General features: G+C 44.3%; 1 protein-coding gene across 1 annotated transcript in view; it reads right to left on the bottom strand.

The window, feature by feature from the left end:
* Positions 1 to 18,354, bottom strand: part of YWHAG (tyrosine 3-monooxygenase/tryptophan 5-monooxygenase activation protein gamma) — a 42,761-nt gene extending 24,407 nt beyond the window's left edge. Inside the window, exon 1 of the mRNA XM_073315814.2 lies at positions 18,099 to 18,354. Coding sequence (XP_073171915.1) covers positions 18,099 to 18,185 — 87 coding nt within the window. The 5' untranslated portion in view covers positions 18,186 to 18,354. The remainder of the gene's footprint in view (positions 1 to 18,098) is intronic.
* Positions 18,355 to 20,613: the final 2,259 nt, after the last annotated feature.

The following is a 20,613-nucleotide window of genomic DNA, read 5'->3' as shown; positions in this document are numbered from 1 at the left end:
GTCAATCCTCTGATATCTGATCTACGCCCACTACTTGGCACAGGATTGTAGAGATCCCAAGGTTTACACTCTTCCAATGGCCATTTTATCAGCACCAACGTATGGAGAGTCTTGCATAACCATTCTTCCGGATATCATGCCCGTGTTCATTTAGCTCTGCATTTTTTCCTGCAGGTTAGCCTTATTTTACATGAAGAGAGGAATAGATGAACCCTTGCTTCTGAGTGGGATCTCTCTCACGTTTCTGTACTGCTTAAAAGAGTGGGCCTGGACAACTGAGGATCCCCTTTGGTCCCTTGTTCAAGTCAAGTTACCTGTGACCAAGTTCATCAATTCAGCACCAATGACATTAAGTTCTCAGTATATAATGCCACAGTCCTCCTTAAGTTACATACATGAAGAGCTCTGTGCAGCTCAAAAGCTTGTATTGGACCAACTTCTGTTGGTGAAAGACAAGGTATTACCTCACCCACCTTGTCTCTCTGTAATACAGTACATCTAAGGCAACAGACTTTGCTTAAACACTGAGCTAGCATGCACTTAAGAATCCAGATCCACAACACCAGGACCATGCATGCCACATTTTGTCACCTTCGGTATCATGGGTTGCTTGTGTGCATTTTATTTTTTTGCAGCGAAAGATGTAGTTTGAAACTTGGAGAAAGTTCACCCTGTGCACTTAGTTTAGTGAGGTAGTTAATTTAACCTGCATAGCATCCAACATTTTCTGGTGGTTACATTAAGTTTGTCTGTTTAAATTGGTCATAAAAAGGAACTTCATTTAGAGATAAGCAAAAAGAGTGTTACAGTACTTTAGATTGACATTTTATTGTAATAGGCAAATAAGAATTGAGTTTTATCTTGTAGACTTGTGCTGCAGATGTGTAGATACTTTCAAACTCTAATATTACAGTGGCATAAATGCTGTGAACAGATGTTGCCAGAATTTACTTGGTCTGCATTTTTAGTTTTAACTATTAGTTCTGGAGTTGATCCTTCTGCCTTAAACAAAAAGCCAAGTTAGCTAAACCTTCACTGATGTAGCCACTTGACTGCATCCTCAAATTTTTTTTTTTTAACTCCAAAAAGGTCTTTCCTCAAAGATTTGATGCTCTCTGCTAGTTACCAACACGACAGAGCCCTTGAAAAACTAGATGAAAACATGGCTCTACTAAAGTCAATTGCAAAACTCAGTCTTCCACAGGGTGAAATCCTGGCTCCACCAAAGTCATTAGGAGTTTTGCCATTTGCCATTAGTTTTAGTGGAGCCAGGGTTTCACCCTATGGATCAGATTCCAGCCGACACAGACAAAGCAACGACTTCAGCAGCTTGTATTACTTTACTTCTACTTAGAATCTGGCCCTGAATTTTCAGCCGCGGCTGACATTTAAGCGTTAGCCCATTCTAGTGGTACAGTCTACTTAAAGTAGTTTCCATGCCCATGTCAAACATGCAGCACTATTGTAGCTGTCCCAAAATTACCCATCAACTACAGACAGTTCAAGAAAGCACTTCCAGATACCACTACTGTCCAAATGGTGAAGCATCTGCCAGTGAGACCGATCCCTAACCTAGTAGTCTAGAGGCTTGCTATCGCCTACTAAAAGCCAAATCAAAGAAATACCTCCATGCGAAATGGCTGGGTGGCAGGTGCTTTGGTGAAATTCAGCCACGATACACAACTGGAGAGGATGCAAACAGGAATACCATGAAGACAAGATAAATTAATGTGGGGCTACAGGCAAGTAGAGACTTTTTGTACTATTAAAGTTCTGCATTCAAAATAAATAGCTGAAAACATTTGAGGGAGGAGAGAACATAACACAGGTTTATGTTTTTTGGGGTTTCTTAACTGGTTTATTTTTAGCAATTTCAAGTTTTATGTAGATGTTCAAAAAATGAGGGTTTTCGAGACTGACTTCAAACAGCACTGCATTAAAGCATACTAGGGAACCATTAGTGTGCAGGAGTCGGTCTACGCAGACCAATACATACACGTGTTAGCGTGCTTTAAACATCACATCCCAGTCCACATTACTGTGCCATGTAGACAAGCCCCTTAAACATTTCTGGTGTTTATTCGATAAATACCAATTTCATTTTTTATATCATGGCGTTCTATTGGTTAAAACTAAAATCAGAAGTCCTAAACATAACCCACGAGGCACCCACATTAAAGGAATTATACGTACTTCATGTCTCCTTAACACGACTTTTTCTTGTAGCCAGGCACTGTAGCTGCCATTCTTAAGTGACCCAGAATGAAAAATCGTACAACCACTACACTATTGATAAATACTTTGGTTTAATACTTGAAATATCTCTATGTAGTGAGAGGACATGGAAACAAACTTGCTTTTGGTAAACAACTAGCTGAGCACATTTACGGATCCAGACTAAGTGTGGCATAACACCTGGAAATTTAACCCCATCCCTGCTGCGCTGTCTCTGCCTCCTCACTCTGGCAATTTTCTTTTGTATCTCTGCAGCTGCCTCTGCCATCAGCTGTTCCACAGAGGAGTTTCTCTTTAGCCACGCTGCCAACACCATGCCTTCAGCTGCATGAGGTCACTGTCCTATTCCCAGCCTTGAAGCAGTCTTGCATCACTTGTGACAGCAGGTTGTAGCTTTACCCAATAGAGAGTTGAGAGAATTAATTGCACATACAAGCTGTGCGTTCTCAGTGTTCAGAAGTCAAGAGTTGGGCTCTCTGGTTAATGAGACCTTGTGAGTTTCAATTCATATGAGATAGTTTTAATATACAGTGAACTAAGCCTCAGAAGGATTAACAGCTGAATAGCTGAAAGTTAGCAGGGATTTTTTTTTTTAAATGACAGTCATTTTATTCATTTTTTTCTGAATCCTTCAGATTAGTCTCAGGATTGGATGCTTTGCTGTTCGCACGAAACATCCTAGTATGTACTGGCAACTGTATCAAAAATATCTATTGATCCTCATTCAGAAAAAGAGCTCAGGGAATCTTAGAAGTACCCCATTAAGCTTCCATATTTGTAGTCATCAGGGCATAGGCCCTAACACTACAGCTACTAAAAGGCAACGCTTCCACCTACACTAGGGCAACTCCACCATACCATCCAGTAAAAGGCAGTGGTACTTAAGCGTTATGGGAGGTTGCAAAGACAAGTGAAACATCAAGAAAAGAACTGCACAGTCCACATTTTTAAAAGCCTGAAGGAGCCACAGAACGTTGAAAAACCAACTTTCTGCCTCAACTCCACCCCAACGCAGACTTCCCATTCAAGCACTTCAGTGATGACATCAGATCAGTACAAGTACATGCAATGACTCGTTATGCAGCTGTGGGGCAATAACCCTGAAGACACTCAGTGAAATCCCTACTTGTGTATAGTTATCCAGTTTCCCCCAAAAGAAACCTTTCTACCTTTAAGGCTTTTTACTAACGTCAACCAGCAGTTTAGAGACTGCCACACTAAGACCACTCTTGTTGCTTCTAAACAATAACTCAGTATAAATGTGTAAGAAGTCATTTGATACAATTAATTTTGCATACCATTGGGTACACTTACCATCCAGGAAGGGAATACAGAAACAACGAGGGAGGTGAATGCTAATTAGTTTTGGACTGGAAAGAAGTTAAGAGACTGAATTTCTTCAGCAAGAATAAGCCAGTGTGTTGTGGGGAAGGCACTCCTTGATAAACAGTTCCTTGCATATTCACTTTTCAGCTGGTTTGTGTCCCAAATGCAAATTTATGAAATTCATCCATCCCATGCTCTGGGCATTCATTCACTGTTCCGAGCATGGAGAGGGGGTCATGCATATGCTCTTCCCCAGGCTTTATAACACAGCATTCAATATTAACAGCAGCAAAGTGGAAGCGGCATGTGCGCGCAGACAGGAAGGAGGTGGAGTGGACCAGAGATTCTGTAGTAGTGTTCTTCAGGCCACCCAACTCTCCCTTAAACAAGGACCGAAAATTTTATTTAAGCAAGACTTAAAAAATCCCATTTAAGGGGTCCTCTCAGAACCCTGGCTCATCCAAACAAGCCAATGTTTTTAAAAAAGTAAATGGATAGTATTCCTTTTGGATACTGAGTAGCCACCGAGGACAGTTCTTGGAGACAAAGGTGACCAGCTTCCAACTCTTTCAAGACAAAAGAGGGAAAAGGGTGTCCATTTAAACATTAAAACTGAATGCTAAGATTCTGGCAAAAGAGAATGGCCAAAGCCTGGTGACCACAGAACAGATGACCTAAAGGTCCACACCAATCACCATGTTAAGATTGACTCTGGAAAGATGTGACAGCCACAATCAGGTTTGAAACACCCTGAAACCATAACAAGAGCAGAGGTAAAGCAGAAATGCCATTCTTAATTTCAATTGTCTTTAGGCATCACGTCAAGTTATGCATTACACACAGGAGTTTGTCCCCTCTAATATTAACAAGTCTTACAATGGGTTCCTTCCCTTTTTGGAAAGATGGCCACCAGCTGAAAGCAATGTACCCTCAGTTACAGAGACCCTGGCTGCCAGAGATGCAAGAAACCTTGGCTCGCCAGAATCAAGCAAGAGTTCAATCACTTAGTCAACAACCTCACATGGGTTTAAAGGGGTTTTGTTTGGAATCTCTAACAAAATATTTTATGTTAGGTTTCCAATCCACTGTCTGGTATGAAAGCTTTCACAAGCTTCTCGCCTTCTTGGGGGTGGAGAAGAGGGAGTCAGAGAGAGAGAGAATCTAAGTGGCAAAGGAAATACCATTTCATATGGACTGGAATGAAATACTTGGAACAACATTAAGTTCCAAAGAACAGGCGACCTCAAGTTCATGTGAGCCAGCAAAGTATGGTATAATTGCTGAACCCTTGTTACTTTCTGAAAGCATCATGGGTACACTAACTACTCAAAATGTCAACTCAAACTCAAGCACGCTCATGCTAACACAACAATACTTTTTTTTTTTTTTAAATAGTGTTCGCTTCATAACCATGGAAATTTAGTATGTCAGCTGCTCTTCCATGACAAGTTACCGGGACCAGATGGCATTCATCCAGAAGTTCTGAAAGAACTCAAATGTGAAATTGCAGAACTATTAACTATGGTTTGTAACCTGTCCTTTAAATCAGCTACTGTACCCAATGACTGGAAGATAACTAATGTAATGCCAATATTTAAGAAGGGCTCTAGAGGTGATCCTGGCAATTACAGACCGGTATGTCTAACGTCATTAGATAAATTAGTGAGCATTAGGGCAAATTAGTTGAGATAATAGCAAAGAATAAAATTGTCAGACACATAGAAGAACAAATTGTTGCACAAAAGTCAACATGGTTTCTGAAAAGGGAGATCGTGTCTTACTAATCTATTAGAGTTCTTTGAGGGGGGTCAAACAAACATGTGGACAAGGTGGATCCAGTGGACACAGTGTACTTAGATTTCCAGAAAGCCTTTGACAAGGTCCCTCACCAAAGGCTCTAACGTAAATTAAGTTGTCATGGGATAAGAGGGAAGATCCTTTCATGGATTGAGAACTGGTTAAAAGACAGGGAACAAAGGGCAGGAATAAATGGTAAATTTTCAGAATGGAGAGTGGTGTTCCCCAAGGGTCAGTCCTAGGACCAAATCCTATTCAACTTATTCATAAATGATCTGGAGAAAGGGGTAAACAGTGAGGTGGCAAAGTTTGCAGATGATACTAAACTGCTCAAGATAGTTAAGACCAAAGCAGACTGTGAAAAACTTCAAAAAGATCTCACAAAACTAAGTGATTGGGCAACAAAATGGCAAATGAAATTTAATGTGGATAAATGTAAAGTAATGCACATTGGAAAAAATAACCCCAACTACACATACAACATGATGGGGGCTAATTTAGCTACAACTAATCAGGAGAAAGATCTTGGAGTCATCGTGGATAGTTCTCTGAAGACATCCACGCAGTGTGCAGCGGCAGTCAAAAAAGCAAATGGGATGTTAGGAATCATTAAAAAAGGGATAGAGAATAAGACCGAGAATATCTTATTGCCTTCATATAAATCCATGGCACGCCCACATCTTGAATACTGCGTACAGATGTGGTCCCCTCATCTCAAAAAAGATATACTGGCATTAGAAAAGGTTCAGAAAAGGGCAACTAAAATGACTAGGGGTTTGGCATGGGTCCCATATGAGGAGAGATTAAAAAGGCTAGGACTTTTCAGTTTGGAAAAGAGGAGACTAAGGGGGGATAGGATAGAGGTCTATAAAATCATGAGTGATGTGGAGAAAGTGAATAAGGAAAAGTTATTTACTTGTTCCCATAATATAAGAACTAGGGGCCACCAAATGAAATTAATGGGCAGCAGGTTTAACACAAATAAAAGGAAGTTGTTCTTCATTCAGCGCACAGTCAACCTGTGGAACTCCTTGCCTGAGGAGGTTGTGAAGGCTAGGACTAGAACAGGGTTTAAAAGAGAACTGGATACATTCATGGAGGTTAAGTCCATTAATTAGGCAGGATGGGTAAGGAATGGTGTCCCAACCTCTGTTTGTCAGAGGGTAGAGATGGATGGCAGGAGAGAGATCACTAGATCATTACCTGTTAGGTTCACTCCCTCTGGGGCACCTGGCATTGGCCGCTGTCGGTAGACAGGATACTGGACTGGATGGACCTTTAGTCTGACCCAAGTATGGCCGTTCTTATGACCCATTCAGAGGTGAACTATATCTAAGGCTGGTTATTATGGCACATGGGGAAAAGTCTGACTAGTATTACCATACTAATCAGTTTTTAGTGACAGAGGAAGAATCATGGCACATTTTAATTAGTATGAAGCTGCTTGTAAAAAGAACTGAACATGCTTAAAGTAGTATAAATTAAGAACCCTTATACTCCACTGCACCGGCTACAGCGAGCCTAATTTGTCAATATTCACAGAGGCTTGCTCAGCTGGCCTTCTTCTGAAGGGATCTGCATATAGAAGAGGGTAGCTTTCTTTGTTATGAACTCATGACCACGACCAATAGCCTTACTTAGGATGACATGACAGCCCAGGGAACCTCATTCCACCTGCTGAAGCCCAACAGTTGTACAAGTGCCTTTAACCGTTAATCCCTGACACTTACTAAAGCTAAAGACTAGAAATCAAGAGCACCCCCACATGACAGGAAGCTAACAGTGACTAACAGATACTTCCTCTTATTCTTTTCTTTTGGAAAATCTGAGTACTTTACACTTGAGAATATTACCTGTTCTACCCAAACCCCAAGTAAACTCAACAAGGAATGCTGCCTGATTTATGTAAACAGAGAATCATTAAGATACCAAGTTTAAAAACTAATTGACAGTTTTAGTCGTTTCCTCATAGTCTTTATGGAAGTATATTCCTTGAAGGCAGAACAAAAGATCCATGGCAGTGATGAGGTGTCTCACTATATCAGACCTTGATTTAAGAACCACAAAAGAAAATCAGAATACTTAGCTTTTGGCTACCAATATCCACTGGGTTTATGATCAAACTGCAGAAAGTTCTAGTTTGTTTGAAATTTTGCACTGCATTTTCTCAGATACTGGTTTACATTCATTGCCGCCACCTCCCTCCTGCACCTGTTCACTCTCTAAAGTCATTTTATTGCCTTGAGAGAATTCGTTTGTGCTTTATGAAGCACATCAAGTCCTTGGATAAATATCAGGTCTTGAAAACCTTTTGTCCATAGCAAGTAACAGACCTCCAGCTCAGGAGTTGGAGAGCAGCAGCAGCTTGAAACAAACATGATCTTGGTCAGTTTCACTGCTTCCCAACAAAACAGCCCTAAAGTTGAGCCACCTAATTCATTTCACTCTACTGCTCCTTGTCACTTCAAGAAAAAGATCTCAGCAAGAGGAGTCTCTCCACTTCTCTATCCAGTGCACCAAATAGCAGAAGAATGGATTTTTTACTGATGCTGAGGAAATACATTGTGAGAATTACAAATGACTAAACAAAAGACTCCCTCAATATTGCTATTTTTTGTTCAAAAATGCTGTTAGACTGCATTAACAGCAGTGGTGAAACTGACCAGGATTGAACCATTTTCACTCTTCCACATCTAGGAAAGCTTTGAGTGGCAGTAGAGAGAAGGGATCTGAAGACATCCAAAAATGCATGGGTAGGGAGGAAGAGATATGAAAGTCCAGGTAAAGGAGTATTCTGAAGAGAAGCAAAGCAGAAAGACAAAGAAGGCTGTAAGATTCCCCCTAGTGTGACCTAGTATGAAAAATGCAAATGTTTGTTTATTATTGTCATTGTATGCAACCTCTAGTGGGGAGACGTGATTAAATGTTAAATTCTGGGACCCAATGTGCCAGACAAGAATGAACATTTGAGTGGGTTTCCCAGGACATACTTGGGAGGAGGTAAATGCAAATTCCCACCTTCAGACCCAACCTTTTGAAGCTATGCTTGAGGAGAAATCCATTGTGTACGGATTACATGTTTCCAGGGATCCAAGATTGAAGGCCCAAACTGTATAAAGGAAGGACTCTGATTCACGATGGGTTTCTGTTCTGAGCAAAAGGTGTTATGAACTTGTAACAAGAGGAAAATCCTCTATGTGGGGTTGAAGGATTGACTCCTACCAGAGTCCTTGTGGGACAATCTCTGGTAAGATTACCATGCATGTAGGTTCTTTATCGTTTTACTATGTTTTCTCTGTAATGCTTTCACCTTAAGAATAAACATGCTTGCTTAGAAAGAGCTGTGTGGTACCTTATAGCTATGGGCAATTATGCTGTTTATAGCCTCTGAGGTGAAAGCAAAGCCGGTCTGCTTACATGGTCTGACTTGCTCGGGTACTCGCAGTGCAGGACGGCAACTGTGCAGCATGAAAAACCCTCAGCCAGCTGCAAGAGACGTGTCTTCGTCAAAGAGGCAACAACTGGGAAGACAGAAGCCTAAGAGAAGGATTCCTAGTCCCAGCAGCTGAGCCCAAGATAAACTGGATGCTTTCCCTTATCCTGCCTGACACCACCTAGGCCCTACCACAAGCAGGGTCTACAAACATGCTAGCAACACGAGGAGCAGCTTTCCTGCACTTAGAGTGGTGTACAGTAGGTCCCTCAGCAGGGTACTGGACGTTAACCTGAATGCCTCCCCCTTCAATTTTGATAACTTCTCTTGTAGGCATCATCCACAGTGCCTGTTTTGTGGCTAGTGAAACCAGGTTGGCCAAAAGCCAAGGGGCAAAATGGAGTCCTCAGTTTAAGCCAGATAAGACAAACCAACAGCAGCAAAGGTGTCAAATAATGCATGTTTCAAGATAGCATGAAGACTCAATAGGATGTGCTTTAGTGGTCCATTGGCAGGGAGTTTTCAGTTTAACGGTCTGTGTGGAAGTACGGTGTTAAGGTTGCATAAGGAATTCTGTGATCAATTTAGATTGCTGTTTCTATAGCTGTTTGTAGGACTGAGTGTTTGATAGTACATTTTTCCTTGATTTGCATTTAGCAACCTCTGTTATAACTTCACTGTTCTGGAATATGCACCAATGTGCCACCAGTATGCCAGTCAAGACTACGGCAAGGACAAAAAGGGTCTGATGGGTAGGGAAGGGAGAGCAGCATCCCGCTGACCTGTGACAGGCTCTAAGGAGAATGAGCCAACTCAGATCCACCTATGGATAGTTAATTGCCTAAACAGCTGGGCAGCGAATCATAGAACATCACAGTTGGAAGGGACCTCAGGAGGTCATCTAGTCCAACCCCCTGCTCAAAGCAGGACCGATCCCCAATTTTTGCCCCACATCCCTAAATGGCCCCCTCAAGGACTGAACTCACAAACCTGGGTTTAGTAGGCCAATGCTCAAACCACTGAGCTATCCCCTTATGAGAACTCAGTCTAGCCCCAAAACAGAGAGGTTCCTCCTCAGGGGAGCTAGTCAGGAAACTACTCGCCACGGTGTCTCCCTGGAGAACAGAGCAACAGGTCCAGAAAGAAGGTGCTCCCAAGACAAGGGACCAAAGCAGTCCAGGAGAATGAAGTGGGTGTAGAACCCCGAGGAGCTACTAGGGAGTTGCTCAGCAACACACACTGGTAGGGGAAGACTGGCATGTGGCTGAATGCCTAGCAGAAACCCAAGCTCCAGGCAGGGAATCCACCCTAAGAGTGATCAAGGTTGGTGCACTGTCATTGGAGTAACTGAGTAAAGCTTTTGGTTGTTGTGTTGTCATTTTCCATTAAGTAAGATGACCTTCTAAAGAGAGCACTTTAATACTGGAAAGCCTGCTTGGACTTGTTTATACCCAGATGAAAGAAAACAGAGGCAGGGTTCACCTGCAGCCTGCACCTGACTGCAGGGGGTACATTGGGGTGACCTCCACATCTTTACAGGGTCCATACACCAAGAAGTGATTTTATATGCATGTCATGGTGAAGCTTGTTGCAGTGATCTGCAAGAGTCTCCAGTTCTTGTAAACCAGCCATCCTTAACTGGCAGGGTGATTTGATGCAGCAAGTCCCAAGAGCAATGCTACGCTCACCTTGACAGAGCCTCCTCACTCTTGCACCCAGTCACCACCAACAGCGCCCGACTACCTGCGGAGTCTCCTTTATCTAAGGCAACATTGTCTACATCTAGCCCTGCCTTGCTATGCTGCAATGTTATTCAGGTTCAAAATCTATGAACTCTATCATAACCACTTACTGGTTTATAATATTACTGTTAGCTGAGCTACTCGTACTGAAGTGCTGCTGAGTATGGCAGCCAGGTACAGTCTTCCAAGGCAAACCCAGTGTGTTTCTTCCGTCTTGCAAATAAATCTGTAGGTTTCCCCCCAAGATGTACATGTTAAATAACTAAAGTCAGGGGAGTTCTGCTGGGAGGTAAGCAAGTGTAGAAGACTCCAGGCTTTGGCTGCTGAAGATGATGGCCAGTTTAAGATCTTGTATTTTTATGTAGAGAGATTTCCTGCCCCCATTTTATTTATGCAGCGGTGTGTGGTTACCTATTCTGTGAAATGAGCTGTTAGTACACCTGGAAAAGGATTTGAACATGGGCAAAAATCAAAGTGTCAACTAGCCACACAGTACGCAGCTTTGAACAAAGTACTTAAGGCAGACAAGCAACAGAATAGCTAGGTTTGCTGAGGCAAACATCTTGGTAGACCCTAGGACTCCAAAGCTAAAAGTCTGTCTCTACCTGAGCTATGAGCCAGGCTTTCAAGCAGACTTGTAACACAACCACATCATCTGTGGACTGGGCACAGAGAAGATCACTACTAACCCATGGGTTGTATTTACCTATTTTAATGTTATAAAAATATAGACTAACCCTCAAGAATCCCATGCACTGCTACAGACTAGGGACCGAATGGCTAGGCAGCAGTTCTGCAGAAAAGGACCTAGGGGTTACAGTGGACAAGAAGCTGGATAGGAGTCAACAGCGTGCCCTTGTTGCCAAGAAGGCCAATGGCATTTTGGGATGTATACATAGGGGCATTGCCAGCAGATCGAGGGACGTGATCGTCCCCCTCTGTTCAACATTGGTGAGGCCTCATCTGGAGTACTGTGTCCAGTTTTGGGCCCCACATTACAAGAAGGATGTGGCAAATTGGAAAACTTCCAGCGGAGGGCAACAAAAATGATTAGGGGACTGGAACACATGACTTATGAGGAGAGGCTGAGGGAACTGGGATTGTTTAGTCTGTGGAAGAGAAGAATGAGGGGGGATTTGATAGCTGCTTTCAACTACCTGAAAGGGGGTTCCAAAGAGGATGGATCTAGACTGTTCCCAGTGGTAGCTGATGACAGAACAAGGAGTGATGGTCTCAAGTTGCAGTGGGGAAGGTTTAGGTTGGATATTAGGAAAAACTTTTTTCACTAGGAGGGTGGTGAAACACTGGAATGCGTTACCTAGGGAGGTGGTAGAATCTCCTTCCTTTGAGGTTTTTAAGCTCAGGCTTGACAAAGCCCTGGCTGGGATGATTTAGTTGGGAATTGGTCCTGCTTTGAGCAGGGGGTTGGACTAGATGACGACCTGAGGTCCCTTCCAACCCGGATATTCTATGATTCAATGACAGTAGGATGGTCTGTGGCTCTATTGGGCTACCTTGCTTCTTTTTGTAGGTCTTTGCTACGTTAAAGCAAACAAATACTTCATTAGTTGGGTTGTAGAGTTTGAGTGTTGCCCCACCTGTTTTTTCCATATTACAAAATATTCCACCTGTCTGAGCAATACCAAGTGCCACCTACATGAGTGTTATTGCCCACAACTTGAGGGAATTACATGATAACAAATTAGCAGATCCTGTCTAGATAGAGAATTTTTTTTTCATGTCAGTCTACCATCAGTATTACGAATGTAAGTGCACAAAAAACAGGAAGTGAAAGAGGCTATAATTACGGCATAGCTTTCCACACGCAGATTCCACCAACATGTCTCTCAATTCCTGCAGCTGCATAAAATAGGTCGCCAAACATTCAGAAAGTGATTTTTCTTCATTTTTAGCTAGTTCAGTAAAATTATGCTCCATGCAGTTCAGGCTGCTGCCCAATTTGCCATAGCATCCAATACTGGAGTTCCATAAAGACTTAGGCAGCTCTGCCATAGCATTTAGGGTCAGTGTACCATGACCCCCTTTGTGGCTGCACTGAAATCATGCAAGGCAACAGCAGGAAAAGATGGGACCAGAAATTCAAAGGGGTTCAGAGGAAAAAAAAGACAGCTGCATAGAAGTGAAGCCTTCAGAGAAACTTACAATTCGCAGAGAGTGGGTTGCTGGCATATCAGGCTCAGAAGCTCAGTGCCTTGTCAGAAGCCTAACTATTTGGAAGCTCCTTCTTAGGGCTCATAGCAACCTCACTCAGTTATGACGCATGCCTGCTGAAAGACCCCTTCTTGTGGCAGACAGGAACCAAGATGGCCAAACACCTGTATCATCTCAGCAAAAAGAGCCACAAGAGGATTTTTGCATCTGCAGAATTCAGAGAACTTCAACTATGGTCTATAGTAACATTAGTTCACTCACCGGTGAGCTATCCACAATGAATGCTGTGGATACCGTGTGTATAAAAGAAGATCAATGGTATTCACAAAATCCTAACAAACTAGTACACGTTAACGGACGCTAAGGTTACAGGGAAGAGTTGTAATACACAGAACTTTAACTATGCCCCTTGTGCCTATGCAAACAGCTTTGGCTCTTTCACATTTAAGACTTTAGCTACACAACCATAATGGTTTAGATTTCTCTAGAAGTCATATTAAGACTACTTGCTGTCTGCTATACTGTAACCTTGATTCTGCCCCTGGTGCCTATGCATTATAATCTTACTGCTTCAGTATACATCAGTAGATGCTACTCAGATACCACGAACAGTTCCTATTTCACCTCGTGTTTTATCCTCTAAAGCCACTTCCCCTCTGAATTCCCTACTTCTCATTGTGCTCCCCTCCAAGGTGTGGCTAAAATCACCTCCTGCATTCTTTCACTTCCCTTGAGTTTGATGAAGCCAAAAAGATTTAAAAATTAGTCACCCTCACAGTCCAGGTTCTGCACAGCTCCATTCCAGAGCACAGATTGGCTCTAGATTTCTCCTTCCCCATGCCTACCAATTTACTCCTGCCTAGTCATTCCACACTTAGTATGTTTTTTCCATGTTCACCCTTAAGACTGGAACAGCCTCTATGATATTAGTCAACCACTCTTCCATATCCCTTTCTAGTATTTTTGTTCTTCCGTGAGGCCTTCCGATAAGCCAAACACTTGTTGCACAATTAAAATTTGAGCTCTTCAGGACCAATGAGAAACTTGGAAATTATTCACTCAAGCTGAGTACAGCAGGTACATAGGTACAAACCTCTCCCCAAGAACAATTTGTACTTCATGTTTACTGATGTCCTACCCACACACTGTGGTCTACTAGCGTTATGTTCTTGATCCAGGAGCAATTGTATGCTCCAAGCAGCAGTAATCTCTAGTATTTATCTATTTGTATAATGCTGCACGTACAGTTATAGTACTATAGATTACTACTAGACTATCACACTATAGCCTAATACTATTATGTAATACAGACATTTAGATACCTAGAATCAAGTAACCAGGGAGTCATCAGCGAACAAGAGACATTTGCTGAAAACTTTTAAAGCCATCCCTAAATCCATTCTTTTTATCAACTTTGTGTGTGTGGTTTTAGACACAGCTTAATGATTTCCTGTAACAATAATATTTTGGACACCTGCTTTAAGAGAAACATTCATATAGGGTTTATTAGTTTCCCCAAACTTTCCATCCCCTGAAAAGTCTATTGCTGGATTCATTAATTTAGTAAGTGAAGACAAATACATTTCTCTTAATGTAACAAATATGAAGGTGATTCAGTATTAAAATGGCATAACTGAATTTCCTGGGAGATTAAAAATGTTATCGGAGACAAGAAGTGACTGAAGCTAGACAGAACCAGGGAGATAGTTTGGACTGCTCTTATTACATGCTGCATAAATGCAGTCCCTATAAAAATTTTGCTCACAGAACCCTGAAGAATACAAAGACCACAGTCCTGAAGCCTTAAAATGCTTCCAAACACTGTCCTTCAAAAGTGAGTTTCTTACAGATAGTCAGTGTTCACTGAAAGACACTCCCGTCTGGCAGGACAGGTGGAATGATCAGGCTGAAAACTGTAGTATAGATGTACCCACCGAAAAGCAGACAATTCCCCAAGCATCACATGACTTGGATGGTTGGAAGGACTCCACCTCAGAAAAGCCTGCAAAGGCGTCACCACTCCATTACACCTAATGGGTATTGATCGATCCATCATGGCATAAGCAGCTATACAACAGTAAGCTTTAAGGTAAGTTAGGTTAGCCTCCTAGAGGCCCAATTCAGACAAAAAAGCTCATTCGACTTAAGGCACTGACAGGGTTCCTAAGTGCCCATACTGATGATCTGTTCCAAGTCTTAGTAGCCTACTCAGGGAGAACAACCAACCTTCTCTAGCTGGCTTTTTAGAAATCAAGCTATAAATTGACATTATGACAGACTGAATAGTTAGAAGAATACAGAGACTACTCCAAAGAGAGACCGATCAAGAGCCTTATAAGAATATAGTTTTATCCTGATCCTCCATGGCAAATGCAACACAGTATACTCCATTTTACTGGGACATCTCAATAAGCCTAATGAGCTCAAAGACTAAATAGTATTACTAACCTGCTTAAACAGAATCACTAATAAGTTCTGTTTGCATATGCCCTAAGTGCATCAATGGGTTAAATGGTTTTAGCAAGTTAAAAATACTGCTTTTAATAAAGATGGTTCCTACTAGAAAGTCAAGTGTTGAAACACTGAATAATAAGATGACTGCATTTTCATTCAGTACATTTTTTCTATTTTAAGTCTTTTCAGAAGGCTTCAAGAGTACAGAAGAACTCTACTGTATCAAACTGATTCTGAACCCCTTAATAGAATGACTGCATTTAAGAACTCCCAAAAGGATGTGTTGGGCTCATTTAATTAGGTAACTGGAAGCTGCATCACATACAATCAGTCATTAAGTTACTGATGACCATTCAAAAATTGAATTGTCATTTTAAAAGGGCAATTATACTTCAAGTATCTGTTGTTCACTCTTAGCTATTGCTCTCTACTTAAAGAGTTTCCGCTAACAGAAGAGCCACTGCAAATATTTAACGTCTTATCATAAAACTGCTTTGTACAACAGGAAGCAAATATGAAATTTTGATGTAATAAAGCTCGTTATTTGCCTGTCAGGAAGTGATAGGCACCAACTGTGGAAGGACAACTGAAAAAGACCTAATAGTAGTTTTCTGCAGGGAATATCAATCCAGTTGGATCACTGTACTATTACATTTCAGCATTACCTTGAATATATGCAATTTGCATCCTCTTTGCTACCACCTGGGTGCATTGCAGCTTCTTTCACTGAAAAACATCAGTATGTGTTGCTACGGAAATGAGCGCGAGGTCACAAGCCTCCTGCACAACTGGAGTTGGGGGATGGGATGGGACAAATACCAGGCATAACTAAATGTGACATCCACTGATGGAATTGAGCTCAAATTTAAGCAGTACTTTACAAGTATTGTAAGAACAAAGCTCCTCTTTTTGTTTGAGGAAGTAAGAGGCTTTAGCACAAACAGTCCCGAGTATGAATCAGTTTCTAATGGCTGAACTGCATCAACTGGAGATGCAGCATTATCCCAGATTGCTGTTTCAGTGATGGTCAATAAAAGATTCACCCTCTCCTTGATTAAATGAGAATTTTTCTTTTAAATCTAGAACTGGTGTACGTGTGCTAGCCAAGTTTTTGCAGGAATGGAAATATTGCAATAAGGCTACTCCTTGTTATGTCCTCAGCCATATTACACTCCGCTTTGAAATAGTAATAGATACATTACCCATATAAAATAAGGTTTAATACTTGCACTCATAGCAAGCAGCTGCCCTGAACTAATAACTGAAGCCATCAGTACAGAGACAGAACTGTATACAATTCATATCGCAGTAGAGAGGAACATCAGATATTAGAATCCCTGAGTACTGTCAAGCTATTATCTTATTCTGATTTTTCCATATTTCATTTGATATATCTCCTCCTTTCCCATTCTCAGTCAGGTTTTGACAACTCTGTCTATTTGAAAAATTGAAGACTATTGACAAAATGGTGCAATATAGGCACAGAGAGCTGCATCCTAGACAGACTGCGACATTCCAAGATCAGCATTCACTTTTCTTCAGCAAGGGAGGACACCCCAGCTTCTCTTAAAGGCTCAGACCTGACTAACAAGGCAAATATAAAGAACAGTTTTCCCCTTTAAAGCAACCCCTCCCTCCCTCCACCCAGTCTAGCCTCTCTGCAATATGACAAATGCAGAATCTTCTGGAATGACTTGATACTACCTCCCACGATTGCTTTGTTTGCAAGATCAGATCAGAGTGATTTCTTACTTATTGATTTCCAAATGATATCTGCATTTATTAATAAGGGACATTAAGTATCACAAATCAGATCAGTCTGATAAATGCAGTCTCTTTATTTTAAGAGTGTAAAACGAAAATAAGGCTAAATCCATAAATCTTGAAACAAATGTAATAAAAATAAACTTAAACTTAGACCATTGAAGAGACAGGTATACGCTCTTCCCAAATACAGGACAATACAGGACAGAAGACATGAAAAAGGGATGCATTAGAGAAACTGAGAGATGTTTAACAGCTACAGGGAAAGCCATGCATAAAAGTCCCTCAGTGTGATTATTTATAAATTACACACACAATCGTGAATTCCCCTGAGCAGCACCGCGACCTCTAAGAAAGCAATTTAAATGGAGCCGTGAGATCGGGTGCTAGAGACAACGTACACGTCAATCTCTAAGATGAGGTTTTTATAGGTAGGATCCAAAGATCTCAGGATCCAGAAGAAGGCTCCCTGAGACCTGCCAGGAGAAGCAGGGTAAGGGAGGTGGCAGAGGATGGAGGTGGATGTGTGTAGTGGGGGGCCGCAGACGAGCTGAGTTCATGGGAAAAGCTGGCAGGGAGCGGCACCGCCCAGCCACAAGGCAGGGCGAGAAAGGGGAAAAAGCGACCCGCGCCGGCACCGCTCCCGGGCTCCTCGGACCCCGCTGGGGAAGCCACAGCCCTCCGACCCGCCCTCCGCCCCCCCACGGGACGGAATAGCTTCGCCGTCAGCCACCCCCCCACCCCCCAGGAGCAAGGCGTGGAGGGTTCCCTCTCCGAGCCATGCCCCCCGCTGCCCCACGGCACCCCCAGACCAAACCCCGAAAACAGGGCGGGCGGGCAAGCGACCCCCCCCCGGCCCGGGAAGGGGTAAAAGGACCCTCGCGGGGCAGCCCCGCCCAGAAAGGGGGGTGGGGGGGTAGAAGGGAAGAGCAAAGGGGGGCACAAGCCTGGCAGGCCACTTGTGGGGGGGAGAACCCCGTTAGCGGGGGACCCCCCCCCCCCAAAGCACGACCCACGCTCAGCCCTCGGGGCAGCCCCCGGCCCCCTCGGCGCCAGGCTCGGGGGCGCCCCGCCCGGGGAGGGGGGGGGGGGACCGCAGCCCCAGGGGGAAGGCGGGGGCGGCCCCGCACCCAGGGGTGGCCCCGCACCCGGGGGGGCGGGGAGGCAGGACTCACGTTCTTCATGGCGGCCGCCATGTCATCGTAGCGCTCGGCTTGCTCGGCCAGCCGGGCTTTCTGCACCAGCTGCTCGCGGTCCACCATCTTCCCGGCCGGGCGGGCGGGCGGGGCGGGGCTGGGCTCGCGGGCGGGAGAGGCGGCGGCGGGGCAGCTCCGGCTGAGGCGGCTCCGGCTCCGGCGGCGGCGGCGGCTGCACACCCGGCTGCTGTGCGCGCGCCGCCCGCGACCAGGACAACCCCGCTGCGGCCACGCCCCCTGCACGCGCGCGCCTCGCTCCGGCGCCGCCCCGGTCTCTCCCGCGCTGGGCATTGTGGGGGTTGTAGTTCTCTCCCCGCCCCCGCCTTCGCGGGCCTCAGCCTGAGCCTGCAGCGCAAGACGCCATTTCCCAGCGCACCCCGCTCAGGGGCGCATTGGAGGAGTGGGAGGGCCCCTCCCTCCCCCCCAAACGCTCACAGCCTCTCGCTCTCTTTCTCCTCACTGTGGCACCCCCAGGCTGTGGGGCTCGGCGGCGGGGCCCGAGCGCTGACTCACCGGCTGCAGCCGCTCCCCCCACAGCCCGGGGCTCAGGGACCCCAGCAGCCCCCACGCGGGGTAACCCGCCACCGCCGCCGGGGAGATGGGCCCGGCTTAGGGTTGCCAACTTTCCGACCGGACACAACCGAACACCCTTGCCCCGCCCCTTCTCCGAGGCCCCGCCCCCCTCGCCGTCCCCCACCCCCACGCGCTGGCCGGCCATGGGAGTTGGGCGCCTGGCTGATCTGGGACCTCTCCCCGCCCTAACGTGTGGGTGCTTCCTGCCAGGAGACTGTCCCGTAATCACGCTTACATCTGGCGTGGCGGGATTGTCAAAGAAGCCCATGGGAGCCAGCCGCTAAACCCCACTGAAAATCAATGGTTGTTGAGCACCTAAGTCCCTTCGGCACCTTTGAAAATCCCCAGTTGTCTGTAGGCCTCAAAAAGCACCCTTGTCCCCCCGCTGTAGAGCAAGGGAAGATGAGGCGCAAAGAGCTGCGTGCGCTGCAGGTTTTGGGTGCCCATCTGGAAACGTGCAGGGCCTCGTTTTCAGAGGGGTGCAGCGCATGCAGCTCCTGTTAACTTCATCGCTCAGCACCTCTGCAAATCAGGCCGGGGGCGTTTCCAGTTGGGCAGCCAAAACCAGAGGCCTCTCAAATGAGTGGACACTTTCAAAAGTTCAGGCCTACGTGACTTGTCCGCTGTCACTCAGTTGACAAAGCCAAGTTTGAAACCCGTCTCCTCACTTCCATGCCACACCATATTGGGATATTATAACTATGGCTAAGGACCATCCAACGTTGCCATTACAGGGAAGAAATGCTGACTAGTTGTTCTGCCAGGAGGGTTGGAGTTTATACCTGGCTCTACCACTGTCTTCCTGGGTGACCTTGAGCAAGTCACTTAACATTTCTGTGACTCCCAGAGTTGCCATCTCTGATGATTTTGTCATGAGTCTCGCCATATGTGGTGTTCTTCTTTATGCCCCAAATCCTACAGAAAAGTGGGAATTTCAACCGGCGTTCAAAAAAAAGAGTTTCTATCTCTCATGGTTGCAGAGAAAAGCTTGAAAAAATGATCAGAGTATCTCCTAAAGGCCCCAAAACAGAATGCAAACAAAAGGACCCCCAATCTCACAATTTTTAAGGTGATCTCATGATTCTGGGGGCCGGTCTTGTGGGCCTCTGGGCCTGGCGATACTTGATTTGCTATAGTAAAGGAGGATTGGGAGGCTCAATTAATGCCCGTGAAGTGCTTTGAGATCCTTGGATGAAAAGTACACTGTTACAGAAGTGTAAAGTATCATTGTAATTTGGCAATTTGTCCCACAGTACTAAAAAGCAACATCATGATGTTTGTATTACCATATGATGACATGATGTTGCTGAGTCAACTTGTTGCTGGCAATCCTAACTGGGCTTCCCTCAGACTGATCAGCAAGCTACAATGGCTGCAGAATATAGCACCTTGCACGCTCCACAGGGACTGAGGGAGTCGGTTGCATCTGCCTCCCATGAATTACATGATTACTGCTATTCCAAAAGCCACAAGTCAAAGTCTTCATACTTGCATATATAGCCCTTCATAGACTAGGCCCTCTCAGTATTTGAGTGATCATGTCTTACTCTATATCCCTGCCAGGAAGGGCTGGTCAGTTGGCCAGGTCTGCTCATAGACCCTAATCCAGAGCCAGGGTTTCATCCCATTTATAATTCTATATAAACATATACTGCTAGGTATTCATAAATGGACAAGAGGGGGAAATTACTGCCCCGTGTTGTATATGAATGATTATTATTAGTATTATTTATTTGTATTACAGTAAGACCTAGGAGCCCTAGTCATAGACTGGGACCCCATTGTGCTAGATGCTGTACAAACAGAGATGCGCTATAACAAGCCCCTTCGTTTTCAGTTTAAACCCATTTTTACCAAAAAATATCCTGGGCTTTACAAATAGTATTATTCGCTTTTTTCCGATGTTCACCCTACTTTTGTA

The sequence above is a fragment of the Lepidochelys kempii genome, chromosome 17 (genome assembly GCF_965140285.1).
Source record: "Lepidochelys kempii isolate rLepKem1 chromosome 17, rLepKem1.hap1, whole genome shotgun sequence".
Taxonomy (NCBI): domain Eukaryota; kingdom Metazoa; phylum Chordata; order Testudines; family Cheloniidae; genus Lepidochelys; species Lepidochelys kempii.
This window is presented reverse-complemented; position numbering and strand designations above follow the sequence as displayed.